This window comes from Platalea leucorodia, assembly GCF_965183815.1.
Source record: "Platalea leucorodia genome assembly, chromosome: 2".
NCBI lineage: Eukaryota > Metazoa > Chordata > Aves > Pelecaniformes > Threskiornithidae > Platalea > Platalea leucorodia.
The window spans coordinates 24,091,756-24,119,375 of NC_138824.1; the positions used below are offsets into that span (position 1 = coordinate 24,091,756).

The 27,620-nt window shown below is 43.0% G+C and overlaps 1 protein-coding gene across 7 annotated transcripts; it reads left to right on the plus strand.

The window, feature by feature from the left end:
- The first annotated feature begins 2,818 nt into the window (after positions 1-2,818).
- Positions 2,819-27,252, plus strand: USPL1 (ubiquitin specific peptidase like 1). Of its 7 annotated transcripts, XR_014227475.1 has the most exons (11): positions 2,819-2,952; positions 8,556-8,722; positions 9,292-9,420; positions 10,568-11,219; positions 13,436-13,522; positions 13,943-14,072; positions 15,342-15,467; positions 16,140-16,300; positions 17,504-19,354; positions 21,165-21,387; positions 24,814-24,833. XR_014227475.1 is itself a non-coding variant. In XM_082304723.1 (10 exons), the coding sequence occupies exons 2-10, from the start codon at positions 8,624-8,626 to the stop codon at positions 24,968-24,970; spliced, it is 3,438 nt and encodes a 1,145-aa protein (XP_082160849.1). In that variant the 5' UTR covers positions 2,819-2,952; positions 8,556-8,623; the 3' UTR covers positions 24,971-27,251. The 7 variants fall into 7 exon arrangements, 6 of the variants coding, with proteins under 6 accessions (XP_082160849.1, XP_082160851.1, XP_082160854.1 ...); XM_082304723.1 differs by lacking the exon at positions 21,165-21,387 and having other exon boundaries at positions 17,504-19,400; positions 24,814-27,251; XM_082304725.1 differs by lacking the exon at positions 21,165-21,387 and having other exon boundaries at positions 17,504-19,400; positions 24,819-24,968.
- Positions 27,253-27,620: the final 368 nt, after the last annotated feature.

Below are 27,620 nucleotides of genomic sequence, written 5' to 3' on the forward strand. Positions count from 1 at the left end.
AATTGTATCAGAAAACCCTTCTACTCTTCCTATCTTAAGAAAAAACAGTTTAAAAAGGTAAAGACGGAAGTCAATAAAACCAGAAATAAGCCATGTGCTCATACATTGTTGGTTAAATCTAAACCAAATCTAGTCGAACGGACAGAACATGCCGGAGAAAACAATGTTTGAGCAGATAGCAGTCTAAGTAGATCCCAAAGTCATTACCAGTCCACATCTGGGACACCCAAACCAATTCCTGGTGACTCTGGAGTTTGCATCATGTAGTAATTATTACTTTAGGACTCTCTTGTTCAGGCCAAACGAAGTTCTATTGTGAGATGGAAAACCTCCGTTTCTTTTCTTTGCCAACATACAAACTCTGTTCATCAAGCACATGGAAAAACTCAGGTCTGGATTCCTTCTTCAGACCAAGCTTTCTTTTATTCAACTTGAATGTCAGGCAGAAAAAAAGGAGGGATACCAGTAAATTATACTGTGGTACTTCACAGTGTACAGAAAATACTTGAAATCATAGAATGGTTTGGGTTGGAAGGGACCTTTAAAGGCCATCTAGTCCAAACGCCCTACAATGAGCAGGGACATCTTCAACCAGATCACATTGCCCAGAGCCCCGTCCAACCTGACCTTGAATGTTTCCAAGGATGGGGCATCTGCCACCTCTCTCGGCAACCCGTTCCAGTGTTTCACTACCCTCATTGTAAAAAATTTCTTCCTTACATCTTGTCTGAATCTACCCTCTTTTAGTGTAAAACCATTACCCCTTGTCTTATTGCTACTGGCCCTGCTAAAAAGTTTGTCCCCAAATATAAGTTAACTTACAGAAAAAGCTGGGGGAGGGGAGGAAGGGGGGAGACAAAACAGAAAATGGAGGTATTAGGTAGTTTTAGAAGTCTTAGCAGCAACAAGTCATGAAACTGGAACGAACTGGAATCTGTACTGGAGCTTTTTCAAAGTCAGTCCATGCTAACAAGCAGCAAAAACATCTACTTAATAATTCCAGAGCACAAACACACACACACACAAGCAAACACTTTTTACCACATCAGCTGTTAGGCGGTATACACATGAAACAAAAGCTTAGGCTTGGTGGAAGCCCAAAACAAAACAACGAACCCTAGTCACCCCTGGGAAAAGTAAAAACTTGAACTACAATGAAAACAAGCTACAAATTTATTATTGAAATTAATAAACAGAGCATATATTAATTTTCATACATGCAAACACTGTATTTTAACCATAAATATTACTAGGGGTAAAAACAGAATAGTCAGAGAGTCCTAAAATGCCACGAGGGACATCATTGCATACATACAACTACCTAATGAAACTACTTAACAACATTATTCAGTGGATTGCGTTATTTGACAGTCAAATAGAGCAACTGAAAAAGGGATGAAATACACAAACTGCTTTGGATGCCTATGCAGAAACACCAGTCTTGATGGCTGTAGAGCCAGTCAGTTCTTTCTCCTACTCAACATACCCAAAAGTGCTTTACACTCCTGATGAAAGTACACAGAAAAAAAACATTCTCCACAATGAAAGCACTAATGAATCAAAACACCAGATCAATCTAAAAAAAGTACTCCTCACAAAATTATTACCAAATTTCATTACAATCTTTCTCTAGTCAGGCAAACAACTTCCTCCAATAGAACAAAATACCCTCAAACATTAATTCAAACTTCAAAATATTGCTGTACAAATGAAAGGAATAACCACAGCAAAAAGCTAGATTACGGATGTTACAAGAGATTATTTCACGATGTAAATCATATGATTTATGCTAAACGCTTTTTAAAAACTCAACCAAGAGTAAGGTGCCAGCAAAGCAGCGGCAGGCAATAAGAGAGAAGGCATTTTTCATGCTATCACTAGAACAATTTCCTGACTCATTCCATCCTCCAGCCCCAGGGACCAGGCTGGCTTGGTCCACGCTGACAGCCTTCCTGATGTAACCGAAGCAGAGCATTGACCTAAATGCCGTTGCTATTGAGCTCCTTACAGCTCGCGCTCGAGGAAAAGGGGCCAATATGGTTTGAAAAGCTAGCACCAAATACTCGAGTTATTTCAGCCTGAGACTGCTAGTGCAGAAATGCTCGTTGAGACTGAGAGCCACACATCACCTCAACCTCTTGAGACCAAAACCTTCAAAAACGACGGCAAGGCAAACTCTAGGCTGTTTAAGAGAAGAGATTTTCAACCGGGAGCTCGCACATCACCGCAGCACGTCGGTAGAAGCAGAACTGGCAGAACCAGCGTCTCGGTACTAGGAAAGAAAGCCAAGACCCGAGGTACCGGACCTCGGACGAGGTTCACACCCTGGGCGTGATTTTAAGCAGGTGCTCAGTGAATTGTAGATTAATCCTCAACTCCCTGCCCCAAGCAACGTGCAAAGGCATCGCCAGCAGCGACGCGGCGTTACCGGGGCGGGCACTGCGGGGCAGGGGGGCCGCAGGCCTACGGCAGGCAGGGCTGCCGCCTCCCGTCAGTCAGCTGCAACGGGCCCGGCTGCCGCGCTTCGCCCCTCCGGCTGGCGGGGGAGCAGGTGCGGGCCCCCCCTCCTTGCTCGGGCGCCGGGGGACGCGGCGGAGGGGAGCGGTGCTCCGCTTGCTCCTCGTAGGCCCGGCCCCCACGGAGGCGAGCGGGCCACGGCCCGGATCGTTCCCTCCCACCGCTCCGCCTGAGGGAGCGAGGAGGAAGGGCAGAGGGGAGGGGAGAATACCTCAGGCGCTGCTCACACTGCCGCCGCGCAGCCCCGCTCCCGCCCGCCGGCGGCTCCGCCTCCGCTGCCTGCCGGGAGCGGGGCGGGGCGGGCTGGCATGGCGGCGGGGAGGCGCCGGAAACTGCGCAGCAGCCGGGCAGGGGGCGGCGGGGGTTGCGCTTGACGCCGCCGGCCGCTCCGAGGCAACGGCGGGCGAGTAACGGCCGGTGGACGAGTAACGGCCGGTGAGTGCGTGAGTAACGGCCGGCGCCCAGCGGCCGCGCGGCGGGGGCCGCGCCTGCGCCCGCTAAGCGCACGTGCGGCGGGGGCGGGCCGCGCGGGAAGGCCGCTGAGGGGAGGCGGCCGGTGGGCGAGCGGGCGAGCTGGGGTCTGGGGCTGCCTGTGCTTGGCAGGGCGCCGGGGAGCGCCGCGCCGGGGGCCGGGAGCGGCGGCAGCCAGCAGGTGAGAGCGGGGCCCGGCCGTGCCGCGTGTCCCCGCCGCGGGGACGGGCGGGCCCGGCGCGCTGCGGGCGATGCCGAGCCCTGCGGCAGGCTCCGGGGGGGTGGCTGTGGTGGGCTGTGGCGGAGCGGCTGCCTTGCGGGTTTCTAAATGCCGACTGAGTATTTCATGTCAGTAGCCGTGTGGTGAAGGCGTGCGTTCTCTCTGCTCGGGTAACGCTGGGTGAAAGCACTCTTTAATGAAAGATGCACTTGGTGAGGTGCTAGTGCATGTGTGTATATACGTATATTCCCCTTGCGCAGTTTTCTTATGTTCTAACAATTAGCTCTATAAACACTTTTTGCTTCCACAGTCTTTCCGTAGCCTCTGGATCACTCTGGATGTAGATTAAAAATCAAGGAGGCTGTTCAACCATGGGTTTATCTGAAACAGTTGAGCACTTTTTGGTGTTGAAGGAAGGGCAGCAACCAGCACGCTGGGCCAGCACAGCCCTGGCAGCTGGTTAGCTGGCATCCCACCCCTGTGCCCCCACTCCCACTGCCTTGGGTCAGAGGCTGAGGACCTGCCTACACTAAGTCCCTTCCTGAAATCTTGCATCTCTTGGCTGCAGCTATAATAAACTGCGCTAGTTCAGGCTGTATTTTTCCCCACACTAACTCACATTTTTTTCAGAAGGACTGAATGATTTTTCAACAAAACTCAGTCCCTGTCCCTTGTCATACACCCATCAGAGTATTTAATATGAGGAGGTTAAAATGGAGTCTGATTGTAGAAGAAACTTTTAGAACAGTGGAGTAACAATCTTGCATACTAGTTTATTTGGCAACTTCATCAGTTTTATCATTATTTGCTTTAGTCTGTGTTAGGCTTCTTGCAGGAAAGAAATATGTGTTTGCTTCCACGTAAGGGAGATTTGCAGTTCTGCCCAGCACTTTACAGGCTGCGCTGTAGGGAGAGTTACTTTGTGACAGCAACAATGTCTTGGTACCCTTGCACTACATTTTGTGGCCAAAATTATAATTTTTTTTTTAATAAAAATAGTTTTGAATATTTATAGTTATGACCTCAGATAAAGAAGAAACTTAATACTCTGGTTTCTTCTTGTATAAAGAATGGATAGGTAACAAATAACACAATGGAGATTTTTCTGAGGTTTTTTTTCTTAGACTTTTGTTTGTTTCTTTTCATCTTTTCAATATCCCCTTGATGAAGGAAAGAAGACTTGTAAGGTGATTTACAGGAAGGTCATTTTCAAGTGTTCCTTTAGCATTTAAACAAAGAGGAGATGTTCTTTTCACTGTAAGGTAATCAGTGTTTTGTCACCTGCTTACTACAGTTTGTAACTGGTTTTTATGTGTAAGGTAGTGTTTCACAAGGTACCACTCACTGTTACGAAAAAGTCCAGGTCCCTTTTACCGTAGAATTATGCAGCGGTTTAGGTTGGAAGGGATGCTTAAAGATCACCTAGTCCAATCCCCCTGCATTGGGCAGGGACATCCTCAACTCAATGAGGTTGCTCAGAACCCCGTCCAACCTGACCTTGAACGTTTGCAGTGATAAGGCGTCTATCACCTCTCTGGGCAACCTGTCCCAGTGTCTCGCCACCCACATTGTAAAGAATTTCTTCCTTACATCCAATCTAAATCTATCCTCTTTAAATTTAAAACCGTTGCACCTTGTCCTGTCACTACAGGCCCTGCTAAAAAGTTTGTCCCCATCTTTCTTATAAGACCCCTTTAAGTACTGAAAGGCTGCAATAAGGTCTCCCCAGAGCCTTCTCTTCTCCAGGCTGAACAACCGCAGCTCTTTCAGCCTTTCTTCACAGGAGAGGTGCTCCATCCCTCTGATCACTTCTGTGGCCCTCCTCTGGACCCGCTCCAACAGGTCCATGTCTTTCCTGTGCTGAGGACCCCAGAACTGGATGCAGCACTCCAGGTGGGGTCTCACCAGAGCAGAGTAGAGGGGCAGAATCACCTCCCTCGACCTGCTGGCCACGCTGCTTTTGATGCAGCCCAGGATACGGTTGGCTTTCTGGGCTGCGAGCGCATGTTGCTGGCTCATGTCCAGCTTTTCATCTGTCAGTACCCCCAAGTCCTTCTTGGCAGGGCTGCTCTCAATCCCTTCATCCCCCAGCCTGTATTGACAGTGGGGGTCGCCCCAACCCAGGTGCAGGACCTTCTACTTGGTCTTATTGAACCTCATGAGGTTCGTACGGGCCCATCTTTAGCCTGTCACGGTCCCTCTGGATGGCATCCTGTCCCTCAGGTGTGTCAACCGCACCACACAGCTTGGTGTCATCTGCAAACTCACTGAGGGTGCACTCAATCCCACTGTCTGTGTCATTGGTGAAGATATTAAACAGTACTGGTCCCAATATAGGCCCTGAGGGGCACCAGTCATTACTGGTTTCTACTTGGGACATTGAGCTGTTGACTGCAACTCTTTGGATGCGACCATCCAGCCAATTCCTTAGCCATCTAACAGTCCATCCATCAAACCCATATTTCATTTTTTTCTGTCTTCTGCCCTGTCAGCTCTGTAGCTTATTGGACCTTTTCGTAGGCCAATTTAACTCACCAGCGTACCAGAAAAACTTGTGCTTTACTGAGTTTTCCTCTGTTTTGTGAGTTCGGTTAGCTTGTGAAAAGTCTGGCAAGGATGTGAGCTGTCGGGGAAGGTGGGGGGGAGAAAGAAGAGGAGAGAGACCTCCCTATTCTGCAGCAGCAAGCCGTTAGATCAACTCATCTACTCAAGGAAGCATAACCATAGCCTTAATAATTATAGCAGGTCCATAGCATAGTCTGCATTACATTTTTCAAGTATCTAGGATAAAAGAAGGAAAGTAGCATAAATGGTTTAAAACATGACCCAGTAAGCTTGAAAGCTCCTTCCTGTGTACTTTCCCATCTATAATACAGATATTACACATTGCTACAATGGGTTTTTTCAGTACTTGATACAGCAGTCAGTCTTTTAACTGGCTGTTTTTCTTGGCAGCTGTTGATCTGATGCCAAATTTTTGTACATTATGCAAAGATCACTAATAACTTGCTGTAACGTTACAAATACTGAAATGTACAGGCAGGCTGCTTGGTACCACTGCGTATCTAGTAGTGGCAGATCCATTTTATTTGCTTGTTGTGTTTATGTCTTTGAAATCAAAGGACAATTAATAGTTTTCTTTTAATGTTTATGTATTTGTAAGTGCATTAAAAGTCTTGGACTCCAGTACTATAGTACTATTGCTGGGTGATTATAGTCGGGGGAGGTATTGTACATCTCAGAACAGTATTTAAGCTTTAAAAAGAAGAGCAGAAGTAACAGAGAACATAATTGAAAAAAATACTCGCTTTCATTTTGAGAGGCATGACAGGGAAAACAGAGACTTGCAAAGAAATAAATATGTTTTATAAAACCAAGGCATGCTTAAAAAGGAATAACCTGCAGGTTGTTAGTGTTAGTAACCTTTTTGAGTGTGTTGTATTTATGTGGTGAGAAATTGCCTAGAGTTCCAGTCACGTGAGCTATGTATTTTATTTACTCTGGAGAGCTGAGACTGCGTCAGGCCAAGGAATTGCCTAGAAGTCCCCTGAACTAGAGACATTTTCTTATTAGCTGTAGCGTGGAGAGTGAAGTTGTTATGTGTTTTAGTGTGGTTGATATCTGCACACCTTGTAATAGTATAAAAAAAAAATCAAGTTCCTGGCTAGACTTAATACATGATAATAGAGTTGAGTCACAGTGTGATAGTGCTGTTGCCACTGTGGGAAAAATTGGAGAGCTTGCCTTTCCTTTATAGCCCAGCAAACTGGTATACTTTGAGATAATTCATTAATTTTTACCTTGAGTGAGCCCGGGACCATGCTGTTTCTTGTACACGTTCCAACTCTACTTTGAAAACTAAACATGCTCTCTAAGGCGCGTGGTTTGATATTTTTATGTTCTTACCTTCCGTTAGAACCATTAGTTTTATAAGTCAGGGTATACTGTCTTACCATGCTGCAGCCTGGGAATTCTGAAAAGTGCTGCTGACCACATTGGAAGTGTCAATAGGACACACCGTCATCTCATTTTGACCCTCTCTTAAGTTGCCACTGGGGACTGATTTGAAATGAGTTGTTACATTTTCCTACTGCGCTTTTCCCTCCCCCCCCCCCCCCGCTTTGTTGGTTTTTAGCATTCTGTCCGGTTCTGTAGGGTATCTCCTTGCCCAGTTATTATAAATGGTTTTGGGTTGAACTGGTATTTACACAGGTCTCCAAGAATGTCTTGGGAAATTTCTTTTTTTGAAAGGAACTGTAATCTGAGTTAGTGCTGTAGCGTAAGAAAGGGTTGAAAGGACATCATGGTGTGGGAGAGGATGTTATTCAGTGGAGGTAATGAAAAGGGAACAGTCATGGCTGAAGGAAAGATACTACATTGATGACTCTGCAATTCAACTTACCTTAATTTCTTCCTGCACCTTAAAGAGAGATGTATTTATTCTGGTTAGTTCCATTTGAAGTCAGCAGGAGCAGAATTGGGTTCCTGTAGTTCTAAACATCTGTGTTTTTCTGGCTGATTCAGGGTGTAGCTAGCCTCAGTGCCAGTGAAGGAATGGACTAAAGGAGCTGCCTTCTGATATGTACTTGGTTCACACTGAAGTTGTCCTCCACCAACGTGTGTGTGTGATATGAGAGAAAGGCAAAATTTGGCCCTGAATTTGAGAAATCATTTGAAATAGAATATTCTATGTCACTTGTAAAATATACAATAGAGTTACGTAGCAGTGATACTGTGGAAGAGCTTTAGTTTGCTAGGAAGTCTATAACATTGTTAAAATAACATTAGGAGAAGTTTCCAAAAAGTGGCAGTAGCAGCAGGATGCCCTTCTGTAGTTAAAAATTGTTATGTTTGCAGGGTAAGCTTTTAATGGTTTATTATGCACTAAATTCACTGTTTTGAAAGATGCAACAGTGGGGTTTTTTTTGGTTGGTTGGGTTTTTTCATGTTCCTCAGCAGGCATCTATAACTGTATGGGATCTTATTGTAGTCGTTTTTAAAGAAGTTCGTTCTTTCTGAGGGTTAGATGCAGTAAGCTGAGATGCCCAGGCAAGACATCTACATTTCTGCAAAGTATAGTACACTTGGAAAATATGTGAGACCTTGTAGAGTGCAGAGAACAAAAAAGCTTGCAAATTCAGGGCCTAAAGCTGTTACGTCTATTATGTGACTTAATTTAAAGTTTTGAGTTCATAACCTGCACTAGAAAAAAAGTATTTTCGGTTAAGAAAATACTCTTCTGAATTCATTCTCACAGAAAATACAGGCTGCATTATTGTTGGTATATTTTTTCCCAAAAAATAATCTAATTTTTCTTTAATTGTTTTATTCACTTCTTATTTTTCAGGAGTCTTTGAAAAACCCTTAGTGGTCATGACATTGTTACAAGTGACATAAATTAGCCAGTGGCTCAGAATGATGGATACCCAGAAGACTACAAATGGTTTGCAAGTGATTGGAGAAGGGACTGGTATAGGGAAATCGACACTCCACATGGTGGGGTATTTGGGAAAAGTCAGTTGAAACTTGTTTTACATGTGTGCAAAGTTCATATTTTTCTCTGCTTTGAGAGATTTTTAATTGGTCTTAATTTTACAAAAAAAAAATTCTCAAAATTATTTTCCACGGAAATCTATAACAATGGCGAAAGATTATTCTAAGTAAATCTGTGCCTATGATTTTTTTATTGGCACTATTTTTTCAACTGTTTGCATTCTTATGAAAATTGATTTGTCTTTCAAAGATCTGAGCTTGTGTTCCCTGGCAATAAGTGTCCTTTGGTTTAGTTCAAGTGGAATGAAATGTTGCATAATTGTGTTGTTAAAGATATCTTATTAAGTATTTGAATATTTAAATCAAAAGATTAATTTATTTAGAACACTCTACCATACAAATATATATCTTACAAATATTTTAAAAACCCAATGTAGTTTACTTTTTTATATTGTATTGGGTATTATATTTAGAAGTTGCACATTGGTTTTCTATCTTGGAATGTATGTATGTCTTACCTTGGGATAATATATGAAATACATAAGTTTAAGCTGCTTTTTCTTTTTTTTTTTTTTTTTTTTTGTTTTTAGAACTGTAATCCTGTGGAAACAACTGCACATGAGTATTGTCCAGTCTGCAAAGAGAAGGGCCAGATCCAGGTTTTACGGACTTACCGCATTAATTTTCAAGAGTCCATTTTTCTTTGTGAAAATCCTCAGGTATTACACTAATTAACAGTTTTGTTTCGTTGCATAGAGGCCTTTGCCTTCAGCAGTTACACCTCTTTAAGTTCAAGATTTTGTTGGTGGTAAGCAGACTGTTGAAATAGGACCTCTTTGAGTCCATATGCAGGATGATGTTTGCCTGTATATAGACAGAAACCTGCGTGCATGCAGTGTTTAGGCACAGCTAGCTACCCTACGGAATTAAAAAGAGTAGATTAAAATGAATAAAGGAGAGTTTTGCATACGTAACAAGGGAACACAAGTGGCACTAAATAAATCTTCATACGAATCGGAATACAAGGCGAAAATTTGATGATCCATGTAACTAACACACGACTCTTGCAGATGTGAGTCTCCCATTTTCCCTTCTCTAAGTCTAGGTAATGCAAATAGGTTTGTAATTATAATTACAATGTTTTTCTATTTTTTTTTTTTCCCCTTTTAAGTTTAACCTTAGCTGGATTTCTGTGCTGCTTAATATTTGAGTCGTGATTTTGCTGCCTCTCCCTTCTCCACTGCTTGTGTATGTGGGGAGGGTATAGCAATCCCATATGGACCAGTGCTCTTAAATTAGTAGAGACTAGACTAGATATGGGTCTCTGAGTTGCTTTTCCCATCCCTTCTCACTTTTAAATAATCATAGTATTGTTCTGGAGATTGGTAATAGCGGATTTGACTATATTCTGATTGCAGAATAGCTGTATATGTAAGACGCTACCAATACCCGGTGTAATGCATCGGGCTAGCCTGAAATATACCCTGCCAGTTTTGGCACCAGTAGTCTCTCAGGCACGAGATGATAATGCCAAATCTGTACTCTAAAGGAATGGATTTAGCAGAATAAGAGGACTCTCCTTAGCAAAATTAGATTGTTTTCAGGGGTTGGAAGCATTTACTGGAAAAGTAGTGTTGATTATCACTACTGATATATTTACTTCACAATTGCTTTTAAGACAGTGGCTGGATAAAACACCTTTCCTGTCATACATATGTTGAATTTATGTATTGATTTCATTAAAATATCACTTTACCCAAGTCCTACATTCCATTTTAAGAGTATGGTTTGTACTTTTGTTAGCTCTTGTTCACCTGAAATTGCTTTGCAGATTTCACTGTAACTTTCTTTCTTTCTTTCCTTTAGTGTATCTACCCACTTGGTTATAAACCATTGGACAGCATAATTACTTCTGCTGATTCAGAAAATCATCAAGTTCCATCTGCTCATAAAAAAAGGAAATTGTGTGATATCAGTGACTTTTCGCCTGTTGAATCACATCCAAAAAAAGCAAGAACTAATAATGTGGTAAATGTTGAGCACACTATTAATAGAGACCCTGTTGTGAAATGCCAGCAGAATAGCTTATGTATTCCCAAGTCAAGCCTACACGATGTGTTACAAAATGACCAGCAAAAAACTAATAACAATGAGGAGTCCTGCATCCAGAAGGTGGATTTTGAACCAACCACCAACAGCTCTCAAGAAAGTCCTCCTAAGACTTCTAGTCCCAGAACACAACTCGTGCCAAATTCTGAACTTTGCTCAACAACATCTGAAATTTTGCTCGAAGATGATAAAGGTTCCAGCAATAACACAGATTTATGTCTTCAGTGGAGAAACATGCATAATCTTTGTTGGTTAGACTGTATTTTGTCAGCACTGGTACACTTAGAAACATTAAAATTTGCTCTAGCAAAAGAATATAATGATGGAAAATGCTTACTCCAGAAACTCTTAACAAAATATAATCAAGCAACTGTGCTTCTGAATACCTGTAAAAGGAGTAAAGTAAAAGGTGAGTAAATTTAGCTGCTGTTTCTTCATATTCAGACTGATCTGATCCGCTACAAATATGCGGAATTTGGTACAGTGCATTTAAATATGCCTCCGTTCTATGTCAAGATCACAAAAGCATGAGTTACAAGTCATTACCATGAATTTGCAGAGTGGTGTGCTTTATCTAGTAGAATCCCAGTAACCTCTGAAATTGTTTTTCTTGAGGCAAACGTGCACACTTTGAAAGCATCAAACACTAAACATCTCTCGAATTTTTTTGTCATATCCCACATAGAGAATTTGTGAATTGTTTATGTAATTGAGACTTATTTTGTTTCCTTCCCCTCTGTTGGTTAACATATTAGGATGGTGTTCTAATCTTAATCTTCAAAATAATTTCTGTTGTGGTTTATATCGTTGTATAAATGGGCAGTTGCCTTGTCACACCAAAAATAGTAAAACCGGGAATGTACATTCTCTTCTGGCTCCAGCTGCGCTCATTGAAGGAATGCTTCCCCTGAGGTCTGCAAACTGTGTTGTGGATGATAGCGTTTCCTAACCTGTTTCAGTCAAAATTAGTCAAACACGTTACCCTGGCTCACGTTGTCTGGAAAGGGTTAGTGAGTACTCACGTGTGCAGTTAACAGGTTTGAGGACTGTAACCTCCAAGCACAGGGGCAGTGATGGGCAGCTGGGGGCAGCGCAGCAGGAGTCAGAGGATGATGTGTTACTGTCATCTACTAGTACGGCCTTTGGTCATTTTCTGTACTGTGGATTCAGTTTAAGACTCTTAAACTAAGATCTGGTTGTTTTAGTCCTCTTGAACCAACTCATTGGTGTCATACATCTGAACTTCTAAGAGATCATCTGTTAGAGAATTAATACAGATCTCTGGTTAGCCAGTACCTTTCATGATTTTTTTTTTTTTTTTTCCGTAGACATTGCAGGAAAAGTGTGTGTTTGAATATATAGACTGTAGTCCCAGAACAGCATTAGATAACTTGAAGAATATCATATCTTTCATGGGAAAAATAATAGGTGCATCAAAAATGGTTTCGTCTACCTTGTGGCAGAGAAAACATACTATTTTATGGGGGGGAGGTGGGGGGAGGGTGGAATCAAAAAAGATTCTGAAGTAGTTCATATACTCTGCTTGCCAGAAAGTCAGGCTGCTTGATTTCAGGTTTTCAGCTATTAGCTGGAAGCCCTCTACCATCACAGAACCTGTCTGAGATGTGTTTTGTTCCCTTCTGTGGTGCTGTGTTTGCAAAGCAGCTCTGGTGTGCAAGAGCCCTTAAATGGGCATGTTAGGTGTTGGAATATAGTGTCGTTTGAGATAACTTAAACCTTTTCATTTCCAGGAATTGCTGCAAAACAAATTAGTTTATTTGGACAACAGCGGAAAGGGAATTGGTTGAAGAGTGTTGTTGTGGAGAATAGATGTAGTATTTATTCTGCCCTTTGGTGTAGTTTTTCAGCGTCTTTTATATACAGTTGTTTTTAAAAAACAATCAAAAGCAATAGAGCTGCAAGAAACATCTTTTTACCTTTTTTATATACATAGATTTTATAAGTAATAAATAGTTTCAACAGCTGTTCTAAATCCTTCCTTTAATTTGTGGAGGTTATGATCATGATTGTGTAGTAGAAGTTATGTTCTTGGTTGTGCTTAAAGAATGTGTTTGTGAATAAACCATGTAACTTGTAAATTTAGAATACATACTAAGATATATAAAGCACACTTTTAAAAAAATATTTTTACTGTTTTAAGGGCTGACTTAGGAAATTAGTATTTAATTGGGAACAAGACATTTAAATGTTTTATTACCAATTCTATAACATCATTAGAAAGCATGTAAGCAAATTTTTGCGCTTTTGGTCTTAAAAATCTACTATTAATCTCTGAATTGCTAGAGTTTGTAATGTCTGGTTACGTTATCCTTAAATGTCGTGACTAGCTATTGGTACACACTCTTAGCCATAGTTTAAGTCAGGTCAAGTAATTTCTAGTTAGCAGACTGCAGTAAAATGTGTATAACTTCTGCAAATTCTTCTCTAATTTTCAAATCAGTTAATACCAAGCATTGGCTATTTTACCAACAGTTTTAGGCAAGTATGGGTCAATATGAAAGGCATCAGTTTGCAGAGAATGAGTGCATGTTAAGGGTACGTATGCATGTGAAAGGGTGAGGGTGTTACACAAATACATGAAGGAATATGTATTTTTTTCTTTAGATGTTCTTCCAAAAGCAGAATCTCATCTCAATGAAATCAGAAACAGAATGTTTACACAGCTTCAGCCTCAGCTTAAGTGTGAATTGGGTAAGTAATTAGTGCAACATCTCAGTATTTACTTTCAGGAAACTCTAAGTGTAAAGCTTTGTGTGTTAGTACATAAAAATACATATGTATGTATGCATACAAGACAGCTTGCAAATACATTTGTGTTTATGGGTGACATACACATACTTTACAGTGTGATCAGCTGTTTTGTCCGTTGACTGGTTTTGAAGTTTTAGAGAGCATATTCTCATCTTTGTAACTGTGCTGTGGTCATGAAATTGTCATTGATAACAATGTAATAACATGGAGCAATCCCTTTGCTGTGAGGATTAGAAATACAGCCTTTAAGGGATAACTGGAATTAAAATCATAGCAGTAAGCGTATCATCTTCCTTTTTGAAGTACTGAAAACTGATTTCAAATATTCAGTGACTCTCTTTTTCTGCCCCATCTTTGAAGGTAAGAAGGAGAGTCCAGTGTTTGCACTCCCTCTACTCTTACAACAGGATCAACAAGCTGAGAAACTATTCTTGCATTCATTTTCATGGAAGTTTGAATGTGTATGTTGTGGCTACAAATACCAGGATCGGTGAGATTTTTGTTTAAGTAGCTTCTATATAATTGTTCTATCTTACCTTTTTAAATCTGCATGTAAGAGTTGATTTTTCTTTGTATCTCCAGGTTTTGTACAGCTTAAGCTTCTTGGTGAAGTTTTACATGATCCACTTTTTTAGGCTACTGTTTGAAAATAGTTTACTGCTGTTTAATGTCTTAGGAAACAACGTTATCACTTTAATTAAGAAAGAAATAATAAATAACTATGTGAGTCCCTGGCCATGCTCACTCTGATATTTTGCTGAGACTATACAGATTCTTGTACTTCTAAAGAATATATGCCTGGTACACTTTTGCTATTGAAGAATATCTGTAATATTCATTTAGATTACAAAGAATGGGAGATTCACTCACATAATTTATCTGTTTTAAAACAGTATTACAGGGAAGTAATGTCTTGAGAATTGATTTAGTTCTGTGTAGCTGCAGGTACCAGCTAGTCATTCAGGCTCCTTTTAGAGTCAGCAGAAAAAGAGACACCTTCAGAAGACAGCTCGTTTTACTTGAAAAATACCTGTTTCTCTCCACTCTGTTAAGTTTAGACAATAAAATTCTCGATCCCCAAGAGAGATGAGATGAATGCTGTCTTACACTGCCAGCTAATGTGTAGTCCTGGTTAATACAATGTGTTCAAGAGTTGTTGTTATATACTGTGGTTTTTTTTTTTTTTAAAGTTGAAAAATCTAGGTTAAGTTGAATATAAAGGAAGTCCTTTCTGTGGCTAATGAATGAATAAACTATGTTATTTCACTTTAATATCCCATACATTGTATTTTTATACAATATAACCTCAGTGTAATCTCAGCTCTGAATGTACTGTTTTTTGAAAACAAAACCTTGTATAACATGGATTCTGAGGTAATTTGTTACCGCTTCCTTCTCTCCTTGAGATTCTGTATTAGCTAGTAAATTGTGCGGGTCCTGGTACAAGCTCTGTCTTGTTGGAAAGGAAACAGAGATAACATGCTAAGGGAGAAAGAGCAAATAATGTGAAACTGAAGGCCACAGAGCTGCTGAGAACAAATGGTGACTGATACTGTTTGGCAGAAATGAATTCAGTGCTGACTTGGATGTGATGCAGTCACAGTGAAATTCACACAAATGGCATGAATATGAATAGAATTTGGCTTTGTCATGACATTTTTGTAACTTTTTACTCCTGGTAAAGTGTGTATATTTATTGTTTTCTGATCAGCAACTCAACTTACTCCTTTTTTTTTTTTGTGTGTGTGTGTGTGTCCAGATTTAGGAAAACACTAACAACATTCACAAATATAATCCCTGATTGGCATCCACTTAACGCTATTCATGTTGGACCATGTAATAACTGTAGTGATAGATCTCAAAGAAGACAGATGATTTTGGAAAAGTAAGTTTGAATATGTGAACTTGAAAATAAAATACATAAAATCCTGACACTTCATTTATTGAACGTATCACTTGCAAAACCAAACTATTATCTTGGGTTTACAGAGATTCTACTCTTCAAAATCTGATAAATGCTCGCTTTTTAAGATTTTCAGATCATTCTTAAATGCCGAAATAGCAAATAGTGTTTAATAAACATGAAACATAGAGCAGTGTTTAGCATGCTGACCAGCACCTGTGTTTGAGCCAGGTCATAAATACTTACTACCAAGTAGTAAATATAGACAACTGATAGCCAGTGTCAGCCTTTCCACTACTCCTGCTGTTGGTAAATAAAACTGTTGTCTGATCATGTTTACTAGTTTGGCTTGGGAATTGTGTCCTTTCCTACTGTGGTTATGGCACAGTTGTCTCTTGTTTTTCTCACCTTTTCCCCACTCCCAAAATCCCTTATGTGGTGGTGTTTTTTTCCCCTCATATATAACAAAATGAAATATCCAGTTGAGATATCCTTATCCCTTGACTACCGTGCACTCTGAAGAGTCCTGTGTGGAAGTAGAATAGCAAGGGGAGGACTACATACTGTTTGAGATGCCTTACTTGTGATTTTTCATGAGGAACTTTTGCCACTATTTTGTTGTAATAAACTGGTTCTTTATTGTTTCTTTATTAGAGTACCCTCAATATTAATGTTACATTTCGTAGAAGGCTTGCCACATAACAACCTGAAGAACTATTCATTTCGGTTTGAAGAAGACACCTACCAAATAACCTCTATTGTTCAGTATCAAACAGATAAGAAGCACTTCATAACCTGGTCTTTGAATCCTGACGGTAAGAACCATTATAATACTTCATGAGTCTACATGAAATACTGTTTGTTGGGTTACTGCAATAGTCTCGACAGTCCACATATAATAACAAGGATTTCTTTTGTCCATATTCTAAACTGCATATTAAAATTCTGTGAATAATTGTGGGAACTTTGTTGTTCAGAGTGAAGGTTTCAGTTTGGTTTAGCTGATTTGTTCAGTAGTGTTATGTTCTACACAGCACTCACTGACAAAAGTTATTTGGGTAGAGTTGTTTCCTTTCGTAACTTTCTATGAAGTTAAAAAATAGAGTCTCAGCATGGCTGTGGGACAAATGGTATTGGTTATTTGAAGCCAGTTATTAATCCATTCTTGGCTGGAAGTGAGGGAACCTATGCAACTATCGGCATTAGTGAAGTTTCTTTTCATTTCTGAACTTTACTACACCTGAGGGGTGGAAGGCACAAATCCATGTTAGAAGCATTACTAATGGTATGGTTGTACCATTGGCGGGAGCTCCGTATTTAGAGAAGGTGAGAAGTAGGTATTTTGATTCTCATGCTTCTGTAGGGAGAATGGAGTGCACTCTTATCAAGTGTTCTGACAACATGAAAGTTGTCTAAATCATACTGCCAGAGTTTAAGAAGAAATAGGAAGAGGAAGCAGCTGGGAAATACCTAATTAGGAACATCCTATACATCATATATATCTATTTTTAAATTCTTGAAGCTGTAAAATATTTGCAAATGATCTATGAACAATTTGCAGATGATGAGGCGGTTTATTAAAATGAGCAGTTTCTCTTAAACCCCATGCATCCCACCCAGGCAATGAAAAGGCAGAGAAACTTAATTTGAGAGGTGGTTCTTCCCTCAGACCTGTGCGGGTATTTTCAGACAAGATGTCAGCATTATTAGCTCAGACAAAAACAAAACAAAACAACAACCCCCCCCCCAAAAAAAAAAACCAACTTAGCTTTGTTTTCTGGCTGACCTACTCTGACCTGTAATAATACTGCTGCAGATTCTGCTTGTGCGTGATCTTTTTACAGTGGAAACCTCCCAGTTTTCTCAGATGTAATAAACAATGGAGGAAAACAAAAAAGCCTTTATTTTCTGCCTGTCAGGGGAATGGGTTAATAAAAATATTTGACAAGTGTCTGAAGATAGTGACTTCAATTTTAAAAGTCTCTGAGTTTCTACACTGGTTGCTATTTGTTTTTCAGGAACTTGGCTTGAATGTGATGATTTAAAGGGTCCATACTGCAAGAGACATAAAAGATTTGAAGTTCCTCCTTCAGAGATTCATATTGTTATCTGGGAAAAGAAAACATCCCATGTGCCAGAAGAACCAAATTCACAGTTCCAGAGTAAAAATATTGAAGATTTTCTTCTTGATAATGTACAGTCAAATTCCACAGTGTTGCATTGTGGTTTTGATAGCACTGTAGACAAAATACCTGCAGAACATCACAAAGAGGATTCTGTGAGAACTCCAGATAAGAAACAGCAGCAGGTAGCTGAGGATGAAAGTAGTGTTCATCATGGTTTAGAAAATCTGGCACAAGATGATCTTGTAACACTGATGCTTGAAGAAATTCAAACTCACTCAGAAGGTAAATCGCTGTCGAATGGACAGATGGTGGGAAATAACCTTGTTGTTGGAATGGGCACACAACAGAGGGAATTAGCTTTTTCACCTAACGCTCCACATACAGGAGAGTTTGCTGGAACTAGCCTAGCTATGAACAAATGCATGTTATATGAAAATTCCAGCATTTGCTTGCCTCTGGAAGAGTTGAACCCAGCAAATATTACTCCTTCTGTGCCCAAAAAACACAACCCTGACCCATCTGACTCATCTCTTGCTCAAAGAACAGATGACAGAACTAATTTACCTAACGGAGAACATGGATTAAATTCAGAACTACAGCTAAACAAGAAGTTGTCACCAGTGGAGAATATTATGCAAAAATCACCTGACTTGAAAGATGCCAACAAAATCGTAGTTAATTCTCAGGTTGCCAATTCTGCTGCTGCCAATAATTCCTTTCAGCCGTCACGCAAAGACCAAAAAAGAGGATTTGTAGGAAGCTGGGTAAAGAAATTATTAAGCAAGAATACTTCTTTTATGCCTTCAAGTGCCTCAGCTCTCAAAAATGAGAGAAGTTGCAAAACTCCTTCAATGCAAAAAATAAGTGAAGTGCGGTTGCCAGTTAAGGGAGCAAGTAACTTTGGTGGATTTCAAAGCAGAGGTACAAACAAAACAACTGAGACCCCGAAGTCAGTGGTTCCTCAGAGTAATAATACTCATCCTTTATCAAATTTCAAAGGATTTTCTCAAAGCACTCGTCTTCCAACAGCAAGTCATACCACTATTGAAGGTCTAACTTGGAGTAAGTCAGGAAGTACGTTGGGTACCTCAGGTAAAGCGACTCAGTTCCGTTCACCTAGCTGTAACTCTGGGAAGGCAGAAGAGTCAGATAGTGACAAAACAAGAAAACTTCGCCTAAAACTGTTAAAAAAACTTAATGCTAAAAAGAAAAAGTTGGCTTCGCTAGATAGGCTAGCAGTGGAACAGATGAAACGTGAAAAACCTGTGAGTGGAGATGTACGCACCCCATCACAGATTGAATCTCACAATGACAGCGAATTATTGCAGAGCTTTTTAAAGGAACTGCAGTATCAGATTGATGTCGCAGATAATGAATCTGAATTCAATGCGAACTCTGTATCAGGGTGCACTAGCCATAATAACAGTGATGAAATACTGGCAGAATTACTGTCCCCTACTTCAACTGTTGCTTCCTTAGAGACTCCAAAAAGTGAAGATGAATGTATGTATATGGAAATGGTGGATAGCAGTGTTGCAACAACAGCGTCTGATGAGAAGACCAGTGAGCCCCATGCAGCAGTGACAAGCGAGGACCACAGTTATTACAGTCCTGTAAAGGACAGTAATTCAGAACATCATACGATAAGTAAGCCCAGTGTGAAGAAACTTGCTTTTGAAAGTCCTACAAGGGAAGATATCCTTGAAGACCTTTTCTCCATCTCAGCACCAAGCTCAATGGCAGGTGACATAGATTTACCTCATTTTGATGAAACTCTGTTTGGAACTTGGTAAATATTCGGTTTCTTGGTTTTAAGTATTTTTCAATATTATGTATATTTTGAAACAAAGCACTATTAAATTATGTTTTCTAACTAATTTAATTGCACACTGGCTGTACTTGAACAATTTACATTTGCAGTATTTTTTTTCTTAAAATTTTATTGTAGCAGACAAATAAGGTTTTAATGCATTTTATTTTTCTGAGAAGCAGTTATTTTAGCTGTCAGATATGATGATGATTTTTAATTAAAAGCTCCTGTGAATCTTAATTTTTGCTGCTTTTAATATGGAAAACTTATCCATATTCTACGGAGTTTGAGAAATAATAAACTTCAGTAGTCTTGATGATGTACTGGTGTAAGAAATATTATTTAGGTAGTAGTGGTTTATTTTACAGGATCACCCAACTCCTTAAGTCTTTTTGTCTGAAATTTAAAAAAAAAAAAAAGTACCTTCTGTAATCAGGGATGTTTGCATCCTTTGATACAAAGATCATTTGCAACACTAAACTCAAGGCTGGTATTCTGTTAGGAACTCTACTCTTTTCAGAATTACTGTTCAATGAGTATACCGTTCAGTATTACGGTTCAACTGATGTATATGCCCCTTGGATCTAAGGAAGGATGGATACATGGTAGAAATTTTCCTATTTAAAGTTATGGCACGTACTGAGTTTTCATCCTGGGTAACTGAAAATATAATCTGGCAGAATATTCTTCTGAGCCAGGTTATTTTTTAAGTAAAATTAATAAGATTTGGGCCAGAGTTTGCAGCACTGAGAAAGAATATCAGATGTAACTTTTAGTTATTCATAACTGCAAATTCACTAATAAAAGAATTAAAGTTAACTGTAAGTTAGCACCCATCTCTCTTGTCACTAGGAGTTTTTCATGGCTCGAGCAGTGTACCTCAGTCCGTATGTGAGAGTGCCAAGGAGAGGCAAGGTCAATAGGAAGAAAGTAATGAAAAGGTGGCAGGACAGCAGCGAGTAAGCAGAGGGATTCACATCTTGGTGTTTCTGGATTTGTATAGCTTTCGTTTTGCTAGATGGGAATCTTTTTTAAATTCATAGACACAGAGCTGAGGGTATTATATGCTAAATTAGATTAGCTGTACAATTTTCTTGTACTCTGAAATAACAAGGATTTTATCAGCAAGTCTTTGTTTCAGCTGTTTTTAGAGGTACTCTGCATTTTTTCATTGTTTTAGATCCCAAGTTCAAAACGCAAGTCCTCCGTCTTACTCTTCCAATAGGTGCAGTTGAACATAATTGTTATTACAAGGCATAGCTACAGATTTAAGTGGTCTTGAATTGCTTGAACCAGGTTCAAAAACTGTTTGTAAAACTGTCAGTGGCACTGAACTCACCTTGCCAAGCTATTTCTGTTGCAATTATGTGTGTGTTTATCAAACTGGCACTTCAGTCAATGAATGGTTTCATTCTTGAAATATAAGTCTTTGTAAAGATCTTGAGCTCCTTCTTTGTTTTAAATGTTGTAATTGGTAACGTTACAATAGAAAACAAGTCAATGGATTCTGAATGTAAAGTGCCAGTGTACTGCTGGTGAAATGTTGGCCTGTTTGTGAATTCCCTTATTAAAAAAAAAAAAAAATGCTGACCAAAATTAGAGTTTATCGGTGAATAAAATAGGTGCTTCTACAAGACTTGAGGGGGGTGATAGGACTTTCCTGTGGAGTTTTCCAACCGGTGGTTTCTATATACGCAAACCACTAAAAAGCAGTGTCTTGCTACCCCTGACTGCTCATTGCAGCGGTTTCCCCGAGCTGTGGGGAGCTGCCTGCCAGCGTCGATACCACCTGTGGCCGACTGGATTGCAGCTGCCCGCAGCTGTGAAGCGGGAACTCCTTCACCACGGGCTCGGGACGTGACGCAGACCCAGGGGTGAGTGAAGCAGCGAGCCTGGGGTTGGCGTGATGCAAGAATGCGTAGGGCAACATGAGGAACAGACTCCAGCGGATGAGAAAGTCCTGGTGGTAAGGATTATAATAAAGTTAATAGTAGAGAAGGGTATGGGGGCGCGCCTGCTGCGCATGTATGCCTAGACAGAAGCAAGAATCTCTGGCTGCCACTGGCAGCATTTCTGCAAACCAATGTTCGGAGTCCTCGGTCTGCAGCTGCGTGAGATACAGTATGGGTACACAAATGTATAGAAGCTCCAAGAGCAAGTAAATAGCGCTTGAGATTGAAGTAAGCATGCAACTAAATCTGTTAGTGCTGCAAGTTCTTTGCTGCCTTTTTTCTGAAATAGTTAACTAAAAGATTTGTCTGTTTCCATAAACGTTTTACTGCCTCTGATCCCGTGCAAGTGAGAATTCAGCTGAGATTGAATGAAAACCCTGTGACCAAAGAAACCGTTTGGAATTTGGTGGTTACTGGACTTTTTGTTTTGAGACTAATTTTAAAATGCAGGCTGGGTGATCAGCTTTATACTTGCCATGAAGAGAATGCGAAGTATTAGTTTTCTGTCCATTAGAAATACTCTAGGTGGGCATAGAGCAAATAGGGTTAGTGAGCAGAAGTCAGTCACTGTATTTTGGAGGTTTGTCAGTGTTATAGGGTAAACTTCCAAAAGTCTAATGGCTTTGTGCACTTTGATGGGGGTTGTATCTCATGTTTCTTCACCTCTTGCATCAGACGATCTCGTCAGTCTGTGTCCTGTGGTTTGGGAAAGGCGCCATTGTGGCACTTGCAGATTTACAGCTCTGGAGTTGAGAGCCAGCTCTGTGGTGGCAGTAGCACTCTGGTTCAGGTCTTGCTCCTTCATGACGTGTTCAAACACTTGTTATTTAAAAAGAAAGGGCCGCCGTCTCTCATCCTGCCTACAATAAACCAGCCCGTCTGCAAAGGAGCTGCCTGGATGGATTTTCAGCCATATACCTGCTAGAGCACTGTTGTAGAAATTCGTTGTGGTGCTGATTACAAATCCGATTTTGATCTTGATGTTTTTCATGGCTGGCTATTGCCATTTATTCTTCTTCCAGCATTGGTTTTCCCTTGAAATAATTATTCCCTTCCTGACAATGTATCAATGAGAGCGATTATGTCTTGCCTGTGTTCCTTTTGCAAAGCTAAACAGCTGCTGTTCTCCATCTGAGCTGCTTCGTGCTCACAGCAAAGCACGTTACCTTCTGAGCAGATTACGCAGCTCTAAGCGTGCGCTGTGCTTTAAAGTCCACCAGGATTCGGTCTCGGAGTGGAAGAGCTTACAGTCTAAGTATAGATCTAAGAGAGCAAGCGGACAGAGCGAGAGAGAGAACAAGGTTAACAGGATTATAAGGCTGGTGAAGTTTGCGGCGTGCTTCGTTTTGCACCGCTGAGCACAGACACAGCCTGGTTGTTTGCGAGGGAGCTGCTGAAGCTGCGCGGCGCAGCAGAACGTGGTGGAGCCGTGGGCCGCTCTTTTATGCAAATGGCTATCTAACGGGGCTTGTATAATGCCCAAGACAGGGTTTGGGCTAGCTGTAATCCTGTCCCCAAATTTCCAGTTTAGAAATAGGGCAGGTAGGCTGCATGTTAAAATAAGCCGCGAGCTGTAGGGGTTGGCAATGCTCTGGGAAACCCGCCCCAGAAGTACCTGGCGAGGAGGCCTCTCCCCGTCCCTCTGCAGGAAAACGAGCTGTGGTCCTGGCGACGGGTCCTGTCGCAGAACCTCTCGGTGCGAACGCCAGAGATGGGGAGCCCAAGAGTGGGAGAGCCCCAACTTATTTTACATCCCTCTGTTAGTGGACTGTGTTTTCAGCCTCTTCAGCTTAGAGAGAGGGTGGCCCATAAATTTTATGTATGAAATATGTATTTGAGCCTTTAAGCAGTGTTTTACAGTTCTTCCGTACTGTAACTCTACCTTCTGTGTAAATTGTTTTATTTTTCTGTGTCTATTTTCACTGTCTTGCTCTTTCCGTTGCTGTAGCAGAGGAAGAGATGTAAGTAACGGGGGAAGCTGTGGGAAAGAAGTTGTGCATTTGAATTTTCTAAGATAGCATTTCAAACTATTTCAGTGAGTATCCATCTCTTTTTTTTTTTTTTTTTTTTTTTTTCCCCCCTCTCCTTCCCTCCATCTTCAAGCCTCGCTTTGCCATGGGAAGATGAGCTTTTTAAATGCTTTGTGCCACAGCACCGTGAAAGTTGCCACTAACTGGCATTATCTCCAGCCAAAACTTCAGCGGTTCTTGGGCTCACTGACCAAACGTCTTCTACAGCTGCCGCCGTTCGGGGGCGAGCAGCGGCAAACGCTGTCATTTGGGGGTGGAATCATACGATTTTTGAAGTCTTTGTCCAAAGTTTTTTTTTCCAAAGTTTTCTGATGATGTTCAGACCGTTTCAGCCGAGACGTGGTTCTCCTCCTTTGGGTCATCCTTTCAGGCAGGCGAGGGAAAAGTCCGCTTGCCAAACGGGAAGCGTGTGCAGGGGAACGAACCAAGTCTTCAACATAAAGCACCCAGCCCTGCCCTTGCGCTTCCCCTCCCGGCCTCGCTGCCGTGCAAAACCCGGGCGCAGGGGCGGGTCGCCGCCTCCCGCTCCCCAGCCAGGCCGCGGGGGATGTCCCCCACGCCGCGCGTGGGCGGGTTTTAAAGGAGGAATCGGGAAAAGTGACGTCCGCGGTGACACAGGGAAGGGAAAGGGAAAAAAAAGAGAAAAACTCGTGTTTCCGCCCGGTTTCGAACCGGGGACCTTTCGCGTGTTAGGCGAACGTGATAACCACTACACTACGGAAACTGCCGCTGACGAGAGCTCCTCCTGCCGCCCCTCTTGAGCAGGCAGACGGAGCGCGGCGGCGCGGCGCCGCACGGCACTCCCGATCGGAGGCACCACGGGGTCGGGGGGGTGCTCCCGGCGGCGGGAGAGGCCCGGGAGCCCAAAGCGGGTCTCGGGCTGCTCCCAGCGGCAAAAGGCGGCGCAGGCTGGGCCCAGCCGCCGCGAAACCGGCCCCGCGGGGGAGGAAAAGAACCGTAGCACCGCAAAAGGCCGCGCTCCGTCCCTGGGTGGGCTCGAACCACCAACCTTTCGGTTAACAGCCGAACGCGCTAACCGATTGCGCCACAGAGACGCGCTGTCAATGAGCGCTGCCGAGCCGCCCCTGATCCCCGCGGCGGCCGGGGGAGGCGCGGGCTCCGCCCGCACCCGGGGCGCCCCGGTCGCCCCCGCCGCCGAGCGGGGAGCAGCTCCCGGGGGGGGGGAGCTTCCCTCCGCGCTGCTGCCGCGTCCCTGCAGCGCCTGCGGCTGGCGGTGGTGGCTTGGCCTTTGTAATTACCGGCTCTGGTGCGGGTTCGCTTTTTTAATCTGAAGAATAGGCCTTCCCCTTTTTTCCCTGTTGTTTCTGCGGCCTTTCCCATAGGTGCAAGGGAGAGGGAAACAGCAGACAAGCAGAAAAAAACAGGGTTTAAAGTTATGTCTGTTTGCAGGACAGCTGTGAGTGGGAGCCTGACAGCTTCTTTCAGAGACAAACCGGTCGGCAAGCAAAAGCTCTGTGAGAATATGCCAAGGACGAGGAAGCCAAAAACGATCATCGGCCTATTATTAATACATGGCCAAAGTATCCAACGTCTTTTCTTCCTGTAATTTCAGTAGTAAAAGGATTAGTTGTGGCCAGAGACTTGAGGAACAGAAGACAAAATTCATCCCACACCATTTAAAGACCTGTGATAATTATTTGCAAGAGTTAATGGAAAGTGGAAGCACTGACAGAAATGAGTGAGGGCAAAAGAAACATCTCAAAGGGGAGCAGAGGGGAAACTGCTGCCCAGGCAGCCTCACTTCAGCTCTAAAAAAAATCTATAAAATGAATTATTAAACAATCAATTTGCAGCCACCTAAAAGGTAATAAGGTGATAACGACGGCTAACGTGAGTCCTGAAAACCAAATCATGCTAAAGTAGTGTAATTTGCCTTCAGGAAGCCCAGGTCCCAGAGACTGAGGGGAAAAGCTGGAGCAAGACGTACCCTTGGTGGATGAGGATCGGGTCAGGCAATACTTCAGCAACCTGCACACGCACCAGTCTTGCGCCTGGATGGGATGCACCCACAAGTGCCGAGGGAGCTGGCAGATGTCACTGCAAGGCCACTCTCAATCAACTTTGGTTGATCATGGCAACTGGGAGAGGTGCCCAAGGACTGGAGGAAAGCATATGTCACCCCCACCTTCAAGAAGGGCAAGAAGGAGGACCTAGGGAACTATAGCCTCACCTCAGTCCCGGGGAAGGTGGTGGAGCAGCTGATGCTGGAAACCGTCTCCATGCACATCAAGGACAAAGAAATATTCAGGAGTAGTCAGCATGGTTTCACCAAGGGGAAGTCACGCTTGACCAACTCAATAAACTTCCATGATGAAGTGATTGGCCTGGTAGATGAGGGGAGAGCAGTGGATATTGTCTACCTGGACTTCAGTAAGGCCTTTGACGCTGTCTCCCACAAGATCCTCACAGAGAAGCTGTTCATGTACAGGCTGGATGTGCAGACAGGTGGATTGAAAACTGGCTGAATGGCCAGGACCAGAGGGTGGTGATCAGTGGCACGAAGTCTAGTTTGAGGCCAGTAACTATGGTGTACCCCAGGGATCAATACAAGGTCCAGTCCTGTTCAACATCTTCATTAATGATCTGGATGATGGGCCAGAGTGTACCCTCAGCAAGTTTGCAGATGACACCAAACTCGGAGGAGCAGCTCATACGCCAGAGGGTTGTGCTGTCATCCAGAGGGACCTCAACAGGCTGAAGAAATGGGCTGACAGGAACCTAATGAACTTCAACAAGAAGTGCAAAGTCCTGCACTTGGGGTGGAACAGCCCCATGCACTGATACATGCTGGGAGCCACCTAGCTGGAAAGCAGCCTGGCTGAAAAGGACCTGAGGGTCCTGATGGACACCATGTTGAACCTGACCCAGCAATGTGCCTTTGCAGCAAAGAAGGTGGATGGTATCCCGGGCTGCATTAGAAGTGTTGCCAGCAGGTCTACTCAGCACTTGTGAGGCCACACCTGGAGTGCTGGTCCAGTTCTGGGGTCCCCAGCACAAGAGAGACATGGGCATACTGGAGAGAGTCCAATGAAGGGCCACAAAGATGACAAAGGGACTGGAGCATCTCTCCTATGAGGAAAGGCTGAGAGAGCTGGGACTGTTCAGCCTGGAGAAGAGAAGGCTCAGGAGGATCTCATCAATGCACATAAATACCTGGAGGGAGGGTGCAAAGAAGACGGACGCAGGCTCTCTCCAGTGGTGCCCAGGACCAGAGGCAATGGGCACAAACTGAAACTCAGGAGGTTCACCCGGAACATCAGGAAACCCTTTTTCACTGTGAGGGTGACCGAGCACTGGCACCGGTTGCCCAGGGAGGTTGTGAAGTCTCCATCCTTGGGAAAGTTCAAAAGCCATCTGGACATGGTCCGAAGCAACCAGTTCTAGGTGGCCCTGCTTGAGCAGGGGGGTTGGACCAGATGACCTCCAGAGGTCCCTTCCAACCTCAACTTTTCTGTGATTCTGTGAATTTCCTCCTGTGACAGGGTGGCTGTTGCCGGGGCTGTCTGGAGGCCACCACGGGGACACCACATGGTGTCACAGTGGCTGCTGAGAAGCTGCTTCTTGGGAGCAAGGGAGGGAGAGATGACAGAGGAAACCCCCACGAGCTGGCTCTGCCACTCACTGGGCACCGCTCAAACCCTACTAATCAATAGTTTCCTGGGAAATCGGGGGCTTTTCCAAAAAGGCCTCAGAAGGGGCTGTCCTAGGCCCTGCTCAATTCTCCGGTCTCCCGATGGCAGAGAAAATACCACATCTGCAGATGTGCCCAGGTCGGAGGCAGGTTTCCAGCATCCCGGTGGAGAGGCTTGGATTCAAACTGGTCTCAGTACATTGCAGCAACGCTCCAGGCTCAACCTGCTGAAATTTAATAAGCCCAAACAACTGCTCTGGGGAAGGCGAGCCCCGGCGCGCAAACTTGGTTACCTTGGGCTCGCCGGAGAGGGAAACGGACCCGAGGGTGAAGCGCAGCCGCGGGGACATCAGCGGCACGGCGCTCGTACAAAAAGGCAAATGTTATTCGGGAGAGCGGTGGGTGAGACACGGGGGGTGAGGAGGAGGCTGCGCCCGAGGCCCAGAGGGTCTGTGGGCTCTGTCTTCAAGCGGTGTGTTTTGAGCTGGATCTGGACAAATGGAGTACGGAGACAGTAACGAAAAGGATGAAGCCTGGGAAATGTGGAGAAGGAGGGGTTTTCGAG

Bases quoted from the DNA above. Each gene is read 5' to 3' on its own strand.
- USPL1 (XM_082304723.1), top strand. From the start codon at position 8,624: ATGATGGATACCCAGAAGACTACAAATGGTTTGCAAGTGATTGGAGAA. The intron at 11,220-13,435 runs GTGAGTAAATTT...TTTTTTCTTTAG, and splicing joins TAAAAGGAGTAAAGTAAAAG to ATGTTCTTCCAAAAGCAGAA. The intron at 16,301-17,503 runs GTAAGAACCATT...TTTGTTTTTCAG, and splicing joins CTGGTCTTTGAATCCTGACG to GAACTTGGCTTGAATGTGAT.